We start from the raw sequence: 17302 nt of genomic DNA on the forward strand, positions 1-17302 counted from the left end.
TTCAGGAAATAAACTGACGTTACAGTACAGCAATTGAAAAAAAATCATATATTTTCAATTGAACTGAAAAGTAAAAAATATTATTTTCAAAAGTTGTTGATTTTTTTTGTAAATCACTGCCTTAATTGAAATTACTACAAGCCTGCTACAGAGATTATATATAATGTTCTACATGTTGAAATGCTAGCAGTGAAGCAGAAGTTAGAGAGGAGGAGATAACCAATGGTAGCAGAGGTTAGAGAGGGGGAGATAACCAATGGTAGCAGGGGTTAGAGAGGAGGAGATAACCAATGGTAGCATCAATTGGTCCTTCTGTAGCTCAGTTGGTAGAGCATGGCGCTTGTAACGCCAGGGTAGTGGGTTCGATCCCCGGGACCACCCATACGTAGAATGTATGCACACATGACTGTAAGTCGCTTTGGATAAAAGCGTCTGCTAAATGGCATATATTATTATTATTATAACCAATAGTGAGACAGATTGGAGATATATAGCTATTGTCATTGGTCATATTCCCCTCTGTTACTAATGTTATTGCTAAGACCATAGACCTTAACCCTAGCAGCTCTGTCTCTCTCTCTCTCTCTCTCTCTCTCTCTCTCTCTCTCTGTCTCTCTCTCTCTCTGTCTCTCTGTCTCTCTCTCTCTCTCTCTCTCTCTCTCTCTCTCTCTCTCTCTCTCTCTCTCTCTCTCTCTCTCTCTCTCTCTCTCTTACTCTTTCTCTCGCTCTCTCTTACTCTCTCTCCCTCTCTTACTCTCTCTCTCTCTTACTCCCTCTCTCTCTCTTACTCTCTCTCTCTCTCCCTCCTCTTCCTCCTCCACCCCCAGGTGACAGAGCGGTATGAGAGTAGTAACATGTTGGCAGCTCTGCCCTCGTCCTTCTTGGAGCCTCTCCTCTCCTTCACTCTGATGGAAGATCCTGAGATACGACTGCTGGTACTCTCCATACTCATCAGCCTCATAGACAGACACCAGAACACACACAAGTTCACTTTCCTCAGGTCAGTGTTACACAAACAAACTCACTCACAGTTTTATGTTTAGTTGTTGAGAAGCAGCCAGGTGTGATGTGTGTGTGTGTGTCACTTGTCTCTCTCCATCTCTCTCTATCTCATTTGTTTTCTCACTCTCCTCAGCATCCTTTCAGATATCTCAGTTCTCAAGCTGAAGGTGGACAAGTGTTCCAGACAGGACAACCTCTTCATGAAGAAGGTGTGTGTGTGTGTTTTTACTGTCATGATTGCCGTAAAGTTCACAACAATGTAACCTCCTGTAAATGCACTTTAAAACTAAACTCTTCTCCTCTTATGAAAGACGAATGGTTGTAAAGTGTTGTAACATTTGCTGTGTGTGTAGCATGGCCAGCGTCTATACAGACACATCTTCCTGACTTGTTCAGAAGAGAACAGTGGGCGGAGCCACTACCAGGCTCTCTACACCCTATTGGCTCTCCTCAGCGTGGAACTGGCCAATGAGGAAGTGGTGGTGGACCTGATACGCCTGGCCCTAGCACTGCAGGTAAACACACACACGCACGCACACACACACACACACACACACACACACACACACACACACACACACACACACACACACACACACACACACACACACACACACACACACACACACACACACACACACACACACACACACATGAGCAACACCATGACCTGCATCATGACCGACAGCATGACCTGCATCATGACCAACATCATGACCAACACCATGACCAACATCATGACCTGCATCATGACCAACACCATGACCAACACCATGACCAACATCATGACCAACATCATGACCAACATCATGACCAACACCATGACCAACATCATGACCAACATCATGACCAACATCATGACCTGCATCATGACCAACACCATGACCAACATCATGACCAACACCATGACCAGAACCATGACCAGCATCATGACCAACACCATGACCTGCATCATGACCTGCATCATGACCTGCATCATGACCAACACCATGACCAACATCATGACCAACATCATGACCAACACCATGACCAACATCATGACCAACACCATGACCAGAACCATGACCAGCATCATGACCAACACCATGACCTGCATCATGACCTGCATCATGACCTGCATCATGACCAACACCATGACCAACATCATGACCGACACCATGACCAACACCATGACCAGAACCATGACCAGCATCATGACCAACACCATGACCAGAACCATGACCAGCATCATGACCTGCATCATGACCAACACCATGACCAACACCATGACCTGCATCATGACCAACACCATGACCAACACCATGACCTGCATCATGACCTGCATCATGACCTGCATCATGACCTGCATCATGACCTGCATCATGACCAACACCATGACCTGCATCATGACCAACACCATGACCGACACCATGACCAGAACCATGACCAGCATCATGACCTGCAACATGACCTGCATCATGACCTGCATCATGCCCTGCATCATGCCCTGCATCATGACCAGAACCATGACCAGCATCATGACCTGCATCATGACTGACATCATTACCTGCATCATGACCTGCATCATGACCTGCATCATGACCAACACCATGACCTGCATCATGACCAACACCATGACCTGCATCATGACCAACACCATGACCAACACCATGACCAGAACCATGACCAACATCATGACCAACACCATTACCAGAACCATGACCAACATCATGACCGACACCATGACCAGAACCATGACCAGCATCATAACCAACACCATGACCAACACCATGACCTGCATCATGACCAACACCATGACCTGCATCATGACCAACACCATGACCTGCATCATAACCAACACCATGACCAACACCATGACCTACATCATGACCAACACCATGACCTGCATCATGACCAACACCATGACCTGCATCATAACCAACACCATGACCAACACCATGACCTACATCATGACCAACACCATGACCTGCATCATAACCAACACCATGACTTGCATCATGATCACAACCATGACCAGAATCATGACCAGCATCATGACCAACACCATGACATGATAGTATATATAATATGCCTATATGGATAGTGCTAAATATACATGTTTTTTTCTTGGTAACAATTAGAAAAGAGTAGTTTGGAGATTATGGGATAATTATTAGACTAAAATGGAGGAAACAACAGTTCACCTGTTAACAAGACTGGATCCAAACATTACAATGTAGATTCAGTGTGTTTTACATTTACTGTACTTTCCACCGCATTTGTTGATAACGAAACCTGGATAGGGGTCAGTAACATGACAAGAAGGATCATGGGAAATCGGGATAGGGGTCAGTAACATGATAAGAAGAATCATGGGAAATCGGGATAGGGGTCAGTAACATGACAAGAAGAATCATGGGAAATCGGGATAGGGGTCAGTAACATGACAAGAAGAATCATGGGAAATCGGGATAGGGGTCAGTAACATGATAAGAAGAATCATGGGAAATCGGGATAGGGGTCAGTAACATGACAAGAAGAATCATGGGAAATCTGGATAGGGGTCAGTAACATGACAAGAAGAATCATGGGAAATCGGGATAGGGGTCAGTAACATGATAAGAAGAATCATGGGAAATCGGGATAGGGGTCAGTAACATGATAAGAAGAATCATGGGAAATCTGGATAGGGGTCAGTAACATGACAAGAAGAATCATGGGAAATCTGGCTACAGTCAGAAACATGACAAGAAGAATCATGGGAAATCTGGATAGGGGTCAGTAACATGACAAGAAGAATCATGGGACATCTGGATACAGTCAGTAACATGACAAGAAGAATCATGGGAAATCTGGATAGGGGTCAGTAACATGACAAGAAGACTCATGGGAAATCTGGATAGGGGTCATTAACATGACAAGAAGAATCATGGGACATCTGGATACAGTCAGTAACATGACAAGAAGAATCATGGGAAATCTGGATAGGGGTCAGTAACATGACAAGAAGAATCATGGGAAATCTGGCTACAGTCAGAAACATGACAAGAAGAATCATGGGAAATCTGGATAGGGGTCAGTAACATGACAAGAAGAATCATGGGACATCTGGATACAGTCAGTAACATGACAAGAAGAATCATGGGACATCTGGATAGGGGTCAGTAACATGACAAGAAGAATCATGGGAAATCGGGATAGGGGTCAGTAACATGACAAGAAGAATCATGGGACATCTGGATAGGGGTCAGTAACATGACAAGAAGAATCATGGGAAATCTGGATACAGTCAGAAACATGACAAGAAGAATCATGGGACATCTGGATAGGGGTCAGTAACATGACAAGAAGAATCATGGGAAATCTGGATACAGTCAGAAACATGATAAGAAGAATCATGGGACATCTGGATAGGGGTCAGTAACATGATAAGAAGAATCATGGGAAATCTGGGGTAGTTGCAATATAAGATAACAAAAACTGACAAAGGTTTTGAGTGAGAGGTCTAACTGGCATCTCCAAGTGGACACACACCTCTCCGAAGTGTGCACAGTTTTCCTTCGTAATTTCAATGGACTTTTAGAAGAGTCTAGAAGAGTCTCAATGGACTTTTATGACTCAAGGAAGAGTCTTCAATTATAAGATGCTTTTTTTTAGCCTCTCCTTGCTGTGCCGTTGAGGAACTAGAGGAAGGACACTTGTTGTTTCATTTGGAACACAACCCAGCAGCCCTCACACAAACGGCCCATTATACATCTGGGTCAGGTGGGCATCATTTGAAAGCGTGTTCTATTGCCAACATGACTAGCTAATTAATAAAATATGACCTTGCAGTATTAGGCTTTCACAAGCCAATTCCAAGAAACAGACACACAACAGACACACACACACACAGAGAGATATACATTCACACATACAGCACACACTTAATCACATATATTTTCTAAACATTCAAAAACCTCTGGGTTCTCGTCCCAGGATCCTGTGGTATCTGATTGTTTGTCTCCCCATGTTAGGACCTTGCCTTGGCCAATGATGAGAGACTATCTCTGTATAATCGCTGTGCTGTCCACGCCCTCTCTGCTGCCTACCTCAGCCTCATCTCTCAACTCACCACCGTCCCTGCATTCTGCCAGCACATCCAAGAAGTAAGTAGGTGTATGTGTGTCTGTGTGTGTGTGCGTGTGCGCGTGTGTGTGTTCATGCTGCTGTGTCCTCCCTCCATAGGTGATAGAGCTGAGACAGAAGGAGGTGCCCTACCTGCTGCCTGAAGACATCTTTATTGAAAACCCCAGGTACACATACTGTAGACACACACGCACGCACGCATGCACGCACGCACGCACGCACGCACGCACGCACACACACACACACACACACACACACACACACACACACACACACACACACACACACACACACACACACACACACACACACACACACACACACACACACACACACACACACACACACACACACACGGTAAAACTTCAAATAGTCTCAAATAGCAGCCTGCACCTTCTATTAGCCAGGTAACGACTGTTTCAAATAAACGCCTGTTTCAAATAAACGCCTGTTTCAAATTAACGGCTGTTTCACAAATAAACGACTGTTTCACAAATAAACGACTGTTTCAAATAAACGACTGTTTCTCAAATAAACGGCTGTTTCACAAATAAACGGCTGTTTCACAAATAAACGGCTGTTTCACAAATAAACGGCTGTTTCACAAATAAACGGCTGTTTCACAAATAAACGGCTGTTTCACAAATAAACGGCTGTTTCAAATAAATGGCTGTTTCAAATAAACGGCTGTTTCAAATAAACGGCTGTTTGAAATAGTCTCAAATAGCAGCCTGCACCTTCTATTAGCCAGGTAACGAATGTTTCAAATAAACGACTGTTTCTCAAATAAACGACTGTTTCAAATAAACGGCTGTTTCAAATAAACGGCTGTTTCAAATAAACGGCTGTTTCAAATAAACGGCTGTTTCAAATAAATGGCTGTTTCTCAAATAAACGGCCGGTATAAATGAATTGTTCACAAGTTTACCGTGAATTACCATGACTTGTTTTCAAGATTTAATGTTTGATTTGTTACATTAAATAATTCATTACTGACTTGGAAAAAATGATGTCAATCATCTGTTTTTATCGCCAATATGAAACTGCCAGGCATTGGCTGCTAACAGCTGAGCACTGCTAGCTAACTGGCGAGTAAAAGTACCCCCAACGGGAGTACAGACCTCCACCTGGAGTACAGACCTCCACCTGGAGTACAGACCTCCACCGGGAGTACAGACCTCCACCTGGAGTACAGACCTCCACCGGGAGTACAGACCTCCAACGGGAGTACAGACCTCCAACGGGAGTACAGACCTCCACCGGGAGTACAGACCTCCACCTGGAGTACAGACCTCCACCGGGAGTACAGACCTCCACCTGGAGTACAGACCTCCACCTGGAGTACAGACCTCCACCGGGAGTACAGACCTCCACCTGGAGTATAGACCTCCACCGGGAGTACAGACCTCCAACGGGAGTACAGACCTCCACCTGGAGTACAGACCTCCACCGGGAGTACAGACCCCAAACGGGAATACAAACCTTCAACAGGAGTACAGACCTTCAACAGGAGTACAGACCTCCAACGGGAGTACACACCTCCACCGGGAGTACAGACCTCCACCGGGAGTACAGACCTCCAACGGGAGTACAGACTTCCAACGGGAGTACAGACCTCCACCGGGAGTACAGACCTCCAACGGGAGTACAGACCTCCACCGGGAGTACAGACCCCCACCGGGAGTACAGACCCCCAACGGGAGTACAGACCTCCACCGGGAGTACAGACCCCCACCGGGAGTACAGACCCCCACCGGGAGTACAGACCCCCACCGGGAGTACAGACCCCAAATGGGAGTACAGACCCCAAATGGGAGTACAGACCCCCACCGGGAATACAGACCCCAAATGGGAGTACAGACCCCAAATGGGAGTACAGACCTCCAACGGGAGTACAGACCCCAAATGGGAGTACAGACCTCCAACGGGAGTACAGACCCCAAATGGGAGTACAGACCCCAAACGGGAGTACAGACCTCCAACAGGAGTACAGACCCCAAATGGGAGTACAGACCTCCAACAGGAGTACAGACCCCCAAATGGGAATACAGACCCCCAAACGGGAATACAGACCCCAAGAAATCAGCCCATCTCCTTTTATTGGCCAAAGTAAGAAATGGCCGGTAATGGAGAGAATAATTATTCAGTCAAGGAAGTTGTTCTTTTTTTTTTATATATATAGAGTCACACTAAGACACAAGAACAGTGTGTAAATTATAACACAATTAGTGCAGGAAATGTATTAAAATACTGGAAGTGAATGCTGGAATTAAGCAAATGAGCAAAAGCTGTGTTTGTTAAGAAAATAGAAATCTGTCTCTAAAAAAAAAATGCCTGTTATGTCCAGTGATTCAATATAAATGCCCGGGCTACTGCTAATGATAACGCTAACGCTAACGCTAATGCTAATGCTAATCATAATGCTAATGCTAACGCTACTGCTAATCATAACACTAAAGCTAATGCTAATGATAATCATAATGCTAATGCTAACGCTACTGCTAATGATAACGCTAACGCTAACGCTAATGATAATACTAATCATAATGCTAACGCTAACGCTAACGCTAATGCTAATGCTAATCATAATGCTAATGCTAACGCTAATGATAATGTGTGTTCCCAGAGTTCCAGAGTCTCTAGAGCGAGTGGAGGGAGAGGTTTTGTTCCAGCAGTTTCAGATCGCTGAGGTGCTGGGAGGAAGTGGCTACAACATAGAAATCCTGAACACACCGTTCACACCCCAGATCACAGTACACACAAGTACACACAACACACACACACACACACACACACACACACACACACACACACACACACACACACACACACACACACACACACACACACACACACACACACACACACACACACACACACACACACACACACACACCGTAGCAGATAGCAGTATGTACCACACCATAGCAGACAGCAGTATGTGTCTATGTGTTGTAGATGAGGATCGCCTGTCGAAGAGGAAAAGTATAGGAGACACCATCTCTCTTCAGATGGACATGGATCCACGATATAGCCCAGAGAGAGAGCAGGTAGGCTGTGTGTGTGTGTGTTCTCTCTTGAGGCCAGGATTCAATCAGAGTCTGGGTCTGAGACGCCGAAGCTTCCCACCATTAGCTCTGACAAATTGAAAACTCTAGTCATTGGCGACTCCATTACCCGCAGTATTAGACTTAAAACGAATCATCCAGCGATCATACACTGTTTACCAGGGGGCAGGGCTACCGACGTTAACCTCTTGCTCCTACCTGGCACGCAGGCGTCCCATCTAGAGCTCTGGAAATGCAAATGCGCTACGCTAAATGCTAATAGTATTAGTTAAAACTCAAACGTTCATTAAAATACACATGCAGGGTATTGAATTAAAGCTACACTCGTTGTGAATCCAGGCAACAAGTCAGATTTTTAAAATGCTTTTCGGCGAAAGCATGAGAAGCTATTATCTGATAGCATGTAACACCACAAAAGACCCGCAGGGGACGTAAACAAAATAATTAGCATATTCGGCGCTACACAAACCGCACAATAAAATATAAAACATTCATTACCTTTGACCATCTTCTTTGTTGGCACTCCTAGATGTCCCATAATCACTATTGGGTCTTTTTTTCGATTAAATCGGTCCATATATTGCCTAGATATCGTTCTATGTAGACTGTGTGATAAATGGAAAAAAATAGCGTTTCATAACGTAACGTCATTTTTTAAAATTCAAAAAGTCGACGATAAACTTTCTCAAAACACTTCAAAATACTTTTGTAATGCAACTTTAGGTATTAGTACACGTTAATAAGCGATAAAATACATCAGGAGGCGATGTAAATTCTATAGGTGTCGTCTGGAAAAACATGTCCGGAGAGAGCTCAACCAAAACATCCGGTCGGAGACCGGAGGGAAGGAGTTCCCTTGATTCGGTTCAACCAAGAATCAAAGCTGAATCAAATGACAATACTCTAGACATCTGTGGAAGCTGTAGGCACTGAAACCTCGGTCTCATGTAATTCGGTTCACTTTGAACAATTCCTGGAAGTAGCGCAAGGATATTTATTTCCATTTTCAGTGATCAGGTTTTCCTGCGCTTTTCGATGAAACTCACGTTCTGTTATAGTCACAGCCGGGATTTAACCAGTTTTATAAACGTCTGAGTGTTTTCTATCCACGCATACTAATCATATGCATATACTATATTCCTGGCATGAGTAGCAGGGCGCTGAAATGTTGCGCGATTTTTAACAGAATGTTCGAAAAATTAGGGGGTAGGAGGAAGAGGTTAAGGCTAATCTGAAGATGGTGCTGGCTAAAGCTAAAACTGGCGAGTGTAGAGAGTATAGAGATATTGTTATTCACGTCGGCACCAACGATGTTAGGATGAAACAGTCAGAGATCACCAAGCGCAACATAGCTTCTGCGTGCATATCAGCTAGAAAGATGTGTCGGCATCGAGTAATTGTCTCTGGCCCCCTCCCAGTTAGGGGGAGTGATGAGCTCTACAGCAGTCTCACAACTCAATCGCTGGTTGAAAACTGTTTTCTGCCCCTCCCAAAAGATAGAATTTGTAGATAACTGGCCCTCTTTCTGGGACTCGCCCACAAACAGGACCAAGCCTGACCTGCTGAGGAGTGACGGACTCCATCCTAGCTGGAGGGGTGCTCTCATCTTATCTACCAACATAGACATGGCTCTAACTCCTCTAGCTCCACAATGAAATAGGGTGCAGGCCAGGCAGCAGGCTGTTAGCCAGCCTGCCAGCATAGTGGAGTCTGCCAGTAGCACAGTCAGTGTAGTCAGCTCAGCTATCACCATTGAGACCGTGTCTGTGCCTCGACCTAGGTTGGGCAAAACTAAACATGGCGGTGTCCATATCTCCCGTGCATCCCGCAAAGGAAAAACCCCCTAGAAAGGCCAAAACCTAGGAAGAAACCTAGAGAGGAACCAGGCTATGAGGGGTGGCCAGTCCTCTTCTGGCTGTGCCGGGTAGAGATTATAACAGAACATGGCCAAGATGTTCAAATGTTCATATATGACCAGCATTGTTATGCAGGTGAATGAGGACCCAAAAGCGACTTGGCGAAAACAGAGTCTTTAATCCAGTTTAAGGAAATAGCAATACTCCTAGACAAATCGGAGCGGTAAATAAAGCATAAAAACAATTTCACTCGTAATCACGAGAACTGACTGGAGACTCGATAATAAACTGCAGGTTGCCTCGGGAAGGCACTTGACCGTAGCAGACTCAGACACCTGCTCACCACGCAGCATCTGAGGGAAACACGACACGACAGGGCGATACAAAGACACAGCACGGTGAACAATATTCAAGGATCCGACAGGACAGAAACGGAAAACAAGGGGAGAAATAGGGACTCTAATCATTGGAAAAGATAGGGAACAGGTGTGGGAAGACTAAATGATTGATTAGGGGAATAGGAACAGCTGGGAGCAGGAACGGAACGATAGAGAGAAGAGAGAGAGGAAGGGAGAGAGAAAAAGGGGAACGAACCTAAAAAGACCAGCAGGGGGAAAACGAACAGAAGGAAAAGCAAAATGACAAGACAATATAAGACAAAACATGACAGTACCCCCCCACTCACCGAGCGCCTCCTGGCGCACTCGAGGAGGAATCCTGGCGGCAACGGAGGAAATCATCAATCAGTGAACGGTCCAGCACGTCCCGAGACGGAACCCAACTCCTCTCCTCAGGACCGTAACCCTCCCAATCCACTAAGTATTGGTGACCCCGTCCCCGAGAACGCATGTCCATGATCCTACGTACCTTGTAAATAGGTGCACTCTCGACAAGGACGGGAGGGGGGGAGGGAAGACGAACGGGGGTGCGAAGAAAGGGCTTGACACAGGAGACATGGAAGACAGGATGGACGCGACGAAGATGTCGCGGAAGAAGCAGTCGCACAGCGACAGGATTGACGACCTGGGAGACACGGAACGGACCAATGAACCGCGGAGTCAACTTACGAGAAGCTGTCGTAAGAGGAAGGTTGCGAGTGGAAAGCCACACTCTCTGGCCGCAACAATACCTTGGACTCTTAATCCTACGTTTATTGGCGGCTCTCACAGTCTGTGTCCTGTAACGGCAAAGTGCAGACCTCACCCTCCTCCAGGTGCGCTCACAACATTGGACAAACGCTTGAGCGGAGGGAACGCTGGACTCGGCAAGCTGGGATGAGAACAGAGGAGGCTGGTAACCCAGACTACTCTGAAACGGAGATAACCCGGTAGCAGACGAAGGAAGCGAGTTGTGAGCGTATTCTGCCCAGGGGAGCTGTTCTGCCCAAGACGCAGGGTTTCTGAAAGAAAGGCTGCGTAGTATGCGACCAATCGTCTGATTGGCCCTCTCTGCTTGACCGTTAGACTGGGGATGAAACCCGGAAGAGAGACTGACGGACGCACCAATCAAACGACAGAACTCCCTCCAAAACTGTGACGTGAATTGCGGACCTCTGTCTGAAACGGCGTCTAACGGGAGGCCATGAATTCTGAACACATTCTCGATGATGATTTGTGCCGTCTCCTTAGCGGAAGGAAGTTTAGCGAGAGGAATGAAATGTGCCGCCTTAGAGAACCTATCGACAACCGTAAGAATCACAGTCTTCCCCGCAGACAAAGGCAGACCGGTAATGAAGTCTAGGGCGATGTGAGACCATAGTCGAGAAGGAATGGGGAGCGGTCTGAGACGACCGGCAGGAGGAGAGTTACCTGACTTAGTCTGCGCGCAGTCCGAACAAGCAGCCACGAAACGGCGCGTGTCACGCTCCTGAGTGGGCCACCAAAAGCGCTGGCGAATAGAAGCAAGAGTGCCTCGAACACCGGGATGACCAGCTAACTTGGCAGAGTGAGCCCACTGAAGAACAGCCAGACGAGTGGAAACAGGAACGAAAAGAAGGTTACTAGGACAAGCGTGCGGCGACGCAGTGTGCGTGAGTGCTTGCTTAACCTGTCTTTCAATTCCCCAGACTGTCAACCCGACAACACGCCCATAAGGAAGAATCCCCTCGGGATCAGTAGAAGCCACAGAAGAACTAAAAAGACGGGATAAGGCATCAGGCTTGGTGTTCTTGCTACCCGGACGGTAAGAAATCACAAACTCGAAACGAGCTAAAAATAACGCCCAACGATCTTGACGAGCATTAAGTCGTTTGGCAGAACGGATGTACTCAAGGTTCTTATGGTCTGTCCAAACGACAAAAGGAACGGTCGCCCCCTCCAACCACTGTCGCCATTCGCCTAGGGCTAAGCGGATGGCGAGCAGTTCGCGGTTACCCACATCATAGTTGCGTTCAGATGGCGACAGGCGATGAGAAAAATAAGCGCAAGGATGAACCTTATCGTCAGACTGGAAGCGCTGGGATAGAATGGCTCCCACGCCTACATCTGAAGCGTCAACCTCGACAATGAATTGTCTAGTGACGTCAGGAGTAACGAGGATAGGAGCGGACGTAAAACGTTCTTTTAGAAGATCAAAAGCTCCCTGGGCGGAACCGGACCACTTAAAACACGTCTTGACAGAAGTAAGAGCTGTGAGAGGGGCAGCAACTTGACCGAAATTACGAATGAAACGCCGATAGAAATTAGCGAAACCTAGAAAGCGCTGCAACTCGACACGTGACCTTGGAACGGGCCACTCACTGACAGCTTGGACCTTAGCGGAATCCATCTGAATGCCTTCAGCGGAAATAACGGAACCGAGAAAAGTAACGGAGGAGACATGAAAAGAGCACTTCTCAGCCTTCACGTAGAGACAATTCTCTAAAAGGCGCTGGAGAACACGTCGAACGTGCTGAACATGAATCTCGAGTGACGGTGAAAAAATCAGGATATCGTCAAGGTAGACAAAAACAAAGATGTTCAGCATGTCTCTCAGAACATCATTAACTAATGCCTGAAAAACAGCTGGCGCATTGGCGAGACCAAACGGCAGAACCCGGTACTCAAAATGCCCTAACGGAGTGTTAAACGCCGTTTTCCACTCGTCCCCCTCTCTGATGCGCACGAGATGGTAAGCGTTACGAAGGTCCAACTTAGTAAAGCACCTGGCTCCCTGCAGAATCTCGAAGGCTGATGACATAAGGGGAAGCGGATAACGATTCTTAACCGTTATGTCATTCAGCCCTCGATAATCCACGCAGGGGCGCAGAGTACCGTCCTTTTTCTTAACAAAAAAAAACCCCGCCCCGGCCGGAGAGGAAGAAGGCACTATGGTACCGGCGTCAAGAGACACAGACAAATAATCCTCGAGAGCCTTACGTTCGGGAGCCGACAGAGAGTATAGTCTACCCCGAGGAGGAGTGGTCCCCGGAAGGAGATCAATACTACAATCATACGACCGGTGAGGAGGAAGGGAGTTGGCTCGGGACCGACTGAAGACCGTGCGCAGATCATGATATTCCTCCGGCACTCCTGTCAAATCGCCAGGTTCCTCCTGAGAAGTGGGGACAGAAGAAATGGGAGGGATGGCAGACATTAAACACTTCACATGACAAGAAACGTTCCAGGATAGGATAGAATTACTAGACCAATTAATAGAAGGATTATGACATACTAGCCAGGGATGACCCAAAACAACAGGTGTAAAAGGTGAACGAAAAATCAAAAAAGAAATAGTCTCACTGTGGTTACCAGATACTGTGAGGGTTAAAGGTAGTGTCTCAAATCTGATACTGGGAAGATGACTACCATCTAAGGCGAACATGGGCGTAGGCTTGTCTAACTGTCTGAAAGGAATGTCATGTTTCCGAGCCCATGCTTCGTCCATGAAACAACCCTCAGCCCCAGAGTCTATCAAGGCACTGCATGTAGCACCCGAACCGGTCCAGCGTAGATGGACCGACATAGTAGTACAGGATCTAGATGGAGAGACCTGAGTAGTAGCGCTCACCAGTAGCCCTCCGCTTACTGATGAGCTCTGGCTTTTACTGGACATGAATTGACAAAATGTCCATCAAATCCGCAATAGAGGCACAGGCGGTTGGTGATCCTCCGTTCCCTCTCCTTAGTCGAGATGCGAATACCTCCCAGCTGCATGGGCTCAGTCTCTGAGCCAGAGGAGGGAGATGGTTGCGATGCGGAGCAGGGAAACACCGTTGACGCGAGCTCTCTTCCACGAGCTTGGTGACGAAGATCTACCCGTCGTTCTATGCGGATGGCGAGAGCAATCAAAGAGTCCACACTGGAAGGAACCTCCCGGGAGAGAATCTCATCTTTGACCACTGCGTGGAGTCCCTCCAGAAAACGAGCGAGCAGCGCCGGCTCGTTCCAGTCACTAGAGGCAGCAAGAGTGCGAAACTCTATAGAGTAATCCGTTATGGATCGATCACCTTGGCATAGGGAAGCCAGGGCCCTAGAAGCCTCCCTACCAAAAACTGAACGGTCAAAAACCCGAATCATCTCCTCTTTAAAGTTCTGGTAATTGTTTGAACAATCAGCCCTTGCCTCCCAGATAGCTGTGCCCCACTCTCGAACCCGGCCAGTAAGGAGTGAAATGACGTAAGCAACCCGAGCTCTCTCTCTAGAGTATGTGTTGGGTTGGAGAGAGAACACAATATCACACTGGGTGAGAAAGGAGCGGCACTCCTTGGGCTGCCCGGAGTAGCAAGGTGGGTTATTAACCCTAGGTTCCGGAGGCTCGGCAGACCAGGAAGTAACAGGTGGCACGAGACGAAGACTCTGGAACTGTCCAGAGAGATCGGAAACCTGAGCGGCCAGGTTCTCCATGGCATGACGAGCAGCAGACAATTCCTGCTCGTGTCTGCCGAGCATGGCTCCTTGGATCTCGACGACAGTGTTACGAGTGTCTGTAGTCGCTGAGTCCATTCTTTGGTCGGATCCTTCTGTTATGCAGGTGAATGAGGACCCAAAAGCGACTTGGCGAAAACAGAGTCTTTAATCCAGTTTAAGGAAATAGCAATACTCCTAGACAAATCGGAGCGGTAAATAAAGCATAAAAACAATTTCACTCGTAATCACGAGAACTGACTGGAGACTCGATAATAAACTGCAGGTTGCCTCGGGAAGGCACTTGACCGTAGCAGACTCAGACACCTGCTCACCACGCAGCATCTGAGGGAAACACGACATGACAGGGCGATACAAAGACACAGCACGGTGAACAATATTCAAGGATCCGACAGGACAGAAACGGAAAACAAGGGGAGAAATAGGGACTCTAATCAGGGGAAAAGATAGGGAACAGGTGTGGGAAGACTAAATGATTGATTAGGGGAATAGAAACAGCTGGGAGCAGGAACGGAACGATAGAGAGAAGAGAGAGAGGAAGGGAGAGAGAAAAAGGGGAACGAACCTAAAAAGACCAGCAGGGGGAAAACGAACAGAAGGAAAAGCAAAATGACAAGACAATATAAGACAAAACATGACAAGCATGGTCAAATAATAGATCTGGAACAGTGAACAGGTCAGGATTCCATAGCCGCAGGCAGAACAGTTGAAACTGGAGCAGCAGCATGGCCAGGTGGACTGGGGACAGCATGGAGTCATCATGCCAGGAGTCCTGAGGGCATGGTCCTAGGGCTCAGGTCCTCCTCTGAGAGAGAGAAAGAAAGAGAGAATTATAGAGAGCATACATACATTCACACAGTACACCGGATAAGACAGAAGTACTCCAGATATAACAAACTGACCCTAGCCCCCCGACACAAACTACTGCAGCATAAATACTGGAGGCTGAGGTCATCCTTACAATCCATCCGCGTTAAAAGTTTAGAAATACATTTCTACTGCTGCCATGTCATAAACCCTCAAAATTCCAGAACGAGGTGAAAATGGCAGCCATCTTGGTCAGGGAGAAATCCAAACCAGTCGAATTGGCATGAATGGCAGTAGAGGGATAATCCGGATTTTACTTAAACTGGAGAGACAATAAGTAAGGCATGTGATGTATCAGAAATATTCAAATATAATTATTGTTAACGTAATATATTGTTATGTACTGTAGTTTACACAGGTTTTATACAACGTAGATGTAAACAGACTGTAAATGTCTCAATTCTTGGAAAACCGTGAGTGTTATTATACATTATAAACTGGGTGGTTCGAGCCCTGAAAGCTGATTGGCTGACAGCCATGAGTGTTATTATACATTATAAACTGGGTGGTTCGAGCCCTGAATGCTGATTGGTTGACAACCATGAGTGTTATTATACATTATAAACTGGGTGGTTCGAGCCCTGAATGCTGATTGGTTGACAACCATGAGTGTTATTATACATTATAAACTGGGTGGTTCGAGCCCTGAAAGCTGATTGGCTGACAGCCATGAGTGTTATTATACATTATAAACTGGGTGGTTTGAGCCCTGAATGCTGATTGGTTGACAGCCGTGAGTGTTATTATACATTATAAACTGGGTGGTTTGAGCCATGAAGGCTGATTGGTTGACAACCATGAGTGTTATTATACATTATAAACTGGGTGGTTCGAGCCCCGAAGCCTGATTGGTTGACAGCCGTGAGTGTTATTATACATTATAAACTGGGTGGTTCGAGCCCTGAATGCTGATTGGCTATATAGTTATTATACAATATCTTCCTTGTCCTATCATCTACCGATGTCAGTCAGTGTACGGCTGTGGATTGACTGCATTGTTTGAGTGGAATGTTCTGGAACCATTCCTCTAAAATTGACTGCATTGTTTGAGTGGAATGTTCTGGAACCATTCCTCTAAAATTGACTGCATTGTTTGAGTGGAATGTTCTGGAACCATTCCTCTAAAATTGACTGCATTGTTTGAGTGGAATGTTCTGGAACCATTCCTCTAAAATTGACTGCATTGTTTGAGTGGAATGTTCTGGAACCATTACTCTAAAATTGACTGCATTGTTTGAGTGGAATGTTCTGGGACCATTCCTCTAAAATTGACTGCATTGTTTGAGTGGAATGTTCTGGAACCATTCCTCTAAAATTGACTGCTTTGTTTGAGTGGAATGTTCTGGAACCATTCCTCTAAAATTGACTGCATTGTTTGAGTGGAATGTTCTGGGACCATTCCTCTAAAATTGACTGCATTGTTTGAGTGGAATGTTCTGGAACCATTCCTCTAAAATTGACTGCATTGTTTGAGTGGAATGTTCTGGAACCATTCCTCTAAAATTGACTGCATTGTTTGAGTGGAATGTTCTGGAACCATTCCTCTAAAATTGACTGC

The 17302-nt window shown here is 46.3% G+C and overlaps 1 protein-coding gene across 5 annotated transcripts in view; it reads left to right on the forward strand.

The window, feature by feature from the left end:
* Window positions 1-17302, forward strand: part of efr3ba (EFR3 homolog Ba (S. cerevisiae)) — a 47909-nt gene that overhangs the window by 25881 nt on the left and 4726 nt on the right. For all 5 annotated transcript variants that reach the window (XM_046307716.1, XM_046307720.1, XM_046307721.1 and 2 more), the window contains exons 13-19: window positions 828-1000; window positions 1136-1211; window positions 1356-1517; window positions 4998-5129; window positions 5209-5276; window positions 7736-7861; window positions 8066-8159. In XM_046307716.1, coding sequence (XP_046163672.1) covers window positions 828-1000; window positions 1136-1211; window positions 1356-1517; window positions 4998-5129; window positions 5209-5276; window positions 7736-7861; window positions 8066-8159 — 831 coding nt within the window. The remainder of the gene's footprint in view (window positions 1-827; window positions 1001-1135; window positions 1212-1355; window positions 1518-4997; window positions 5130-5208; window positions 5277-7735; window positions 7862-8065; window positions 8160-17302) is intronic.

Source organism: Oncorhynchus gorbuscha, linkage group LG17, assembly GCF_021184085.1.
Source record: "Oncorhynchus gorbuscha isolate QuinsamMale2020 ecotype Even-year linkage group LG17, OgorEven_v1.0, whole genome shotgun sequence".
NCBI classification, from domain to species: Eukaryota; Metazoa; Chordata; class Actinopteri; order Salmoniformes; family Salmonidae; genus Oncorhynchus; species Oncorhynchus gorbuscha.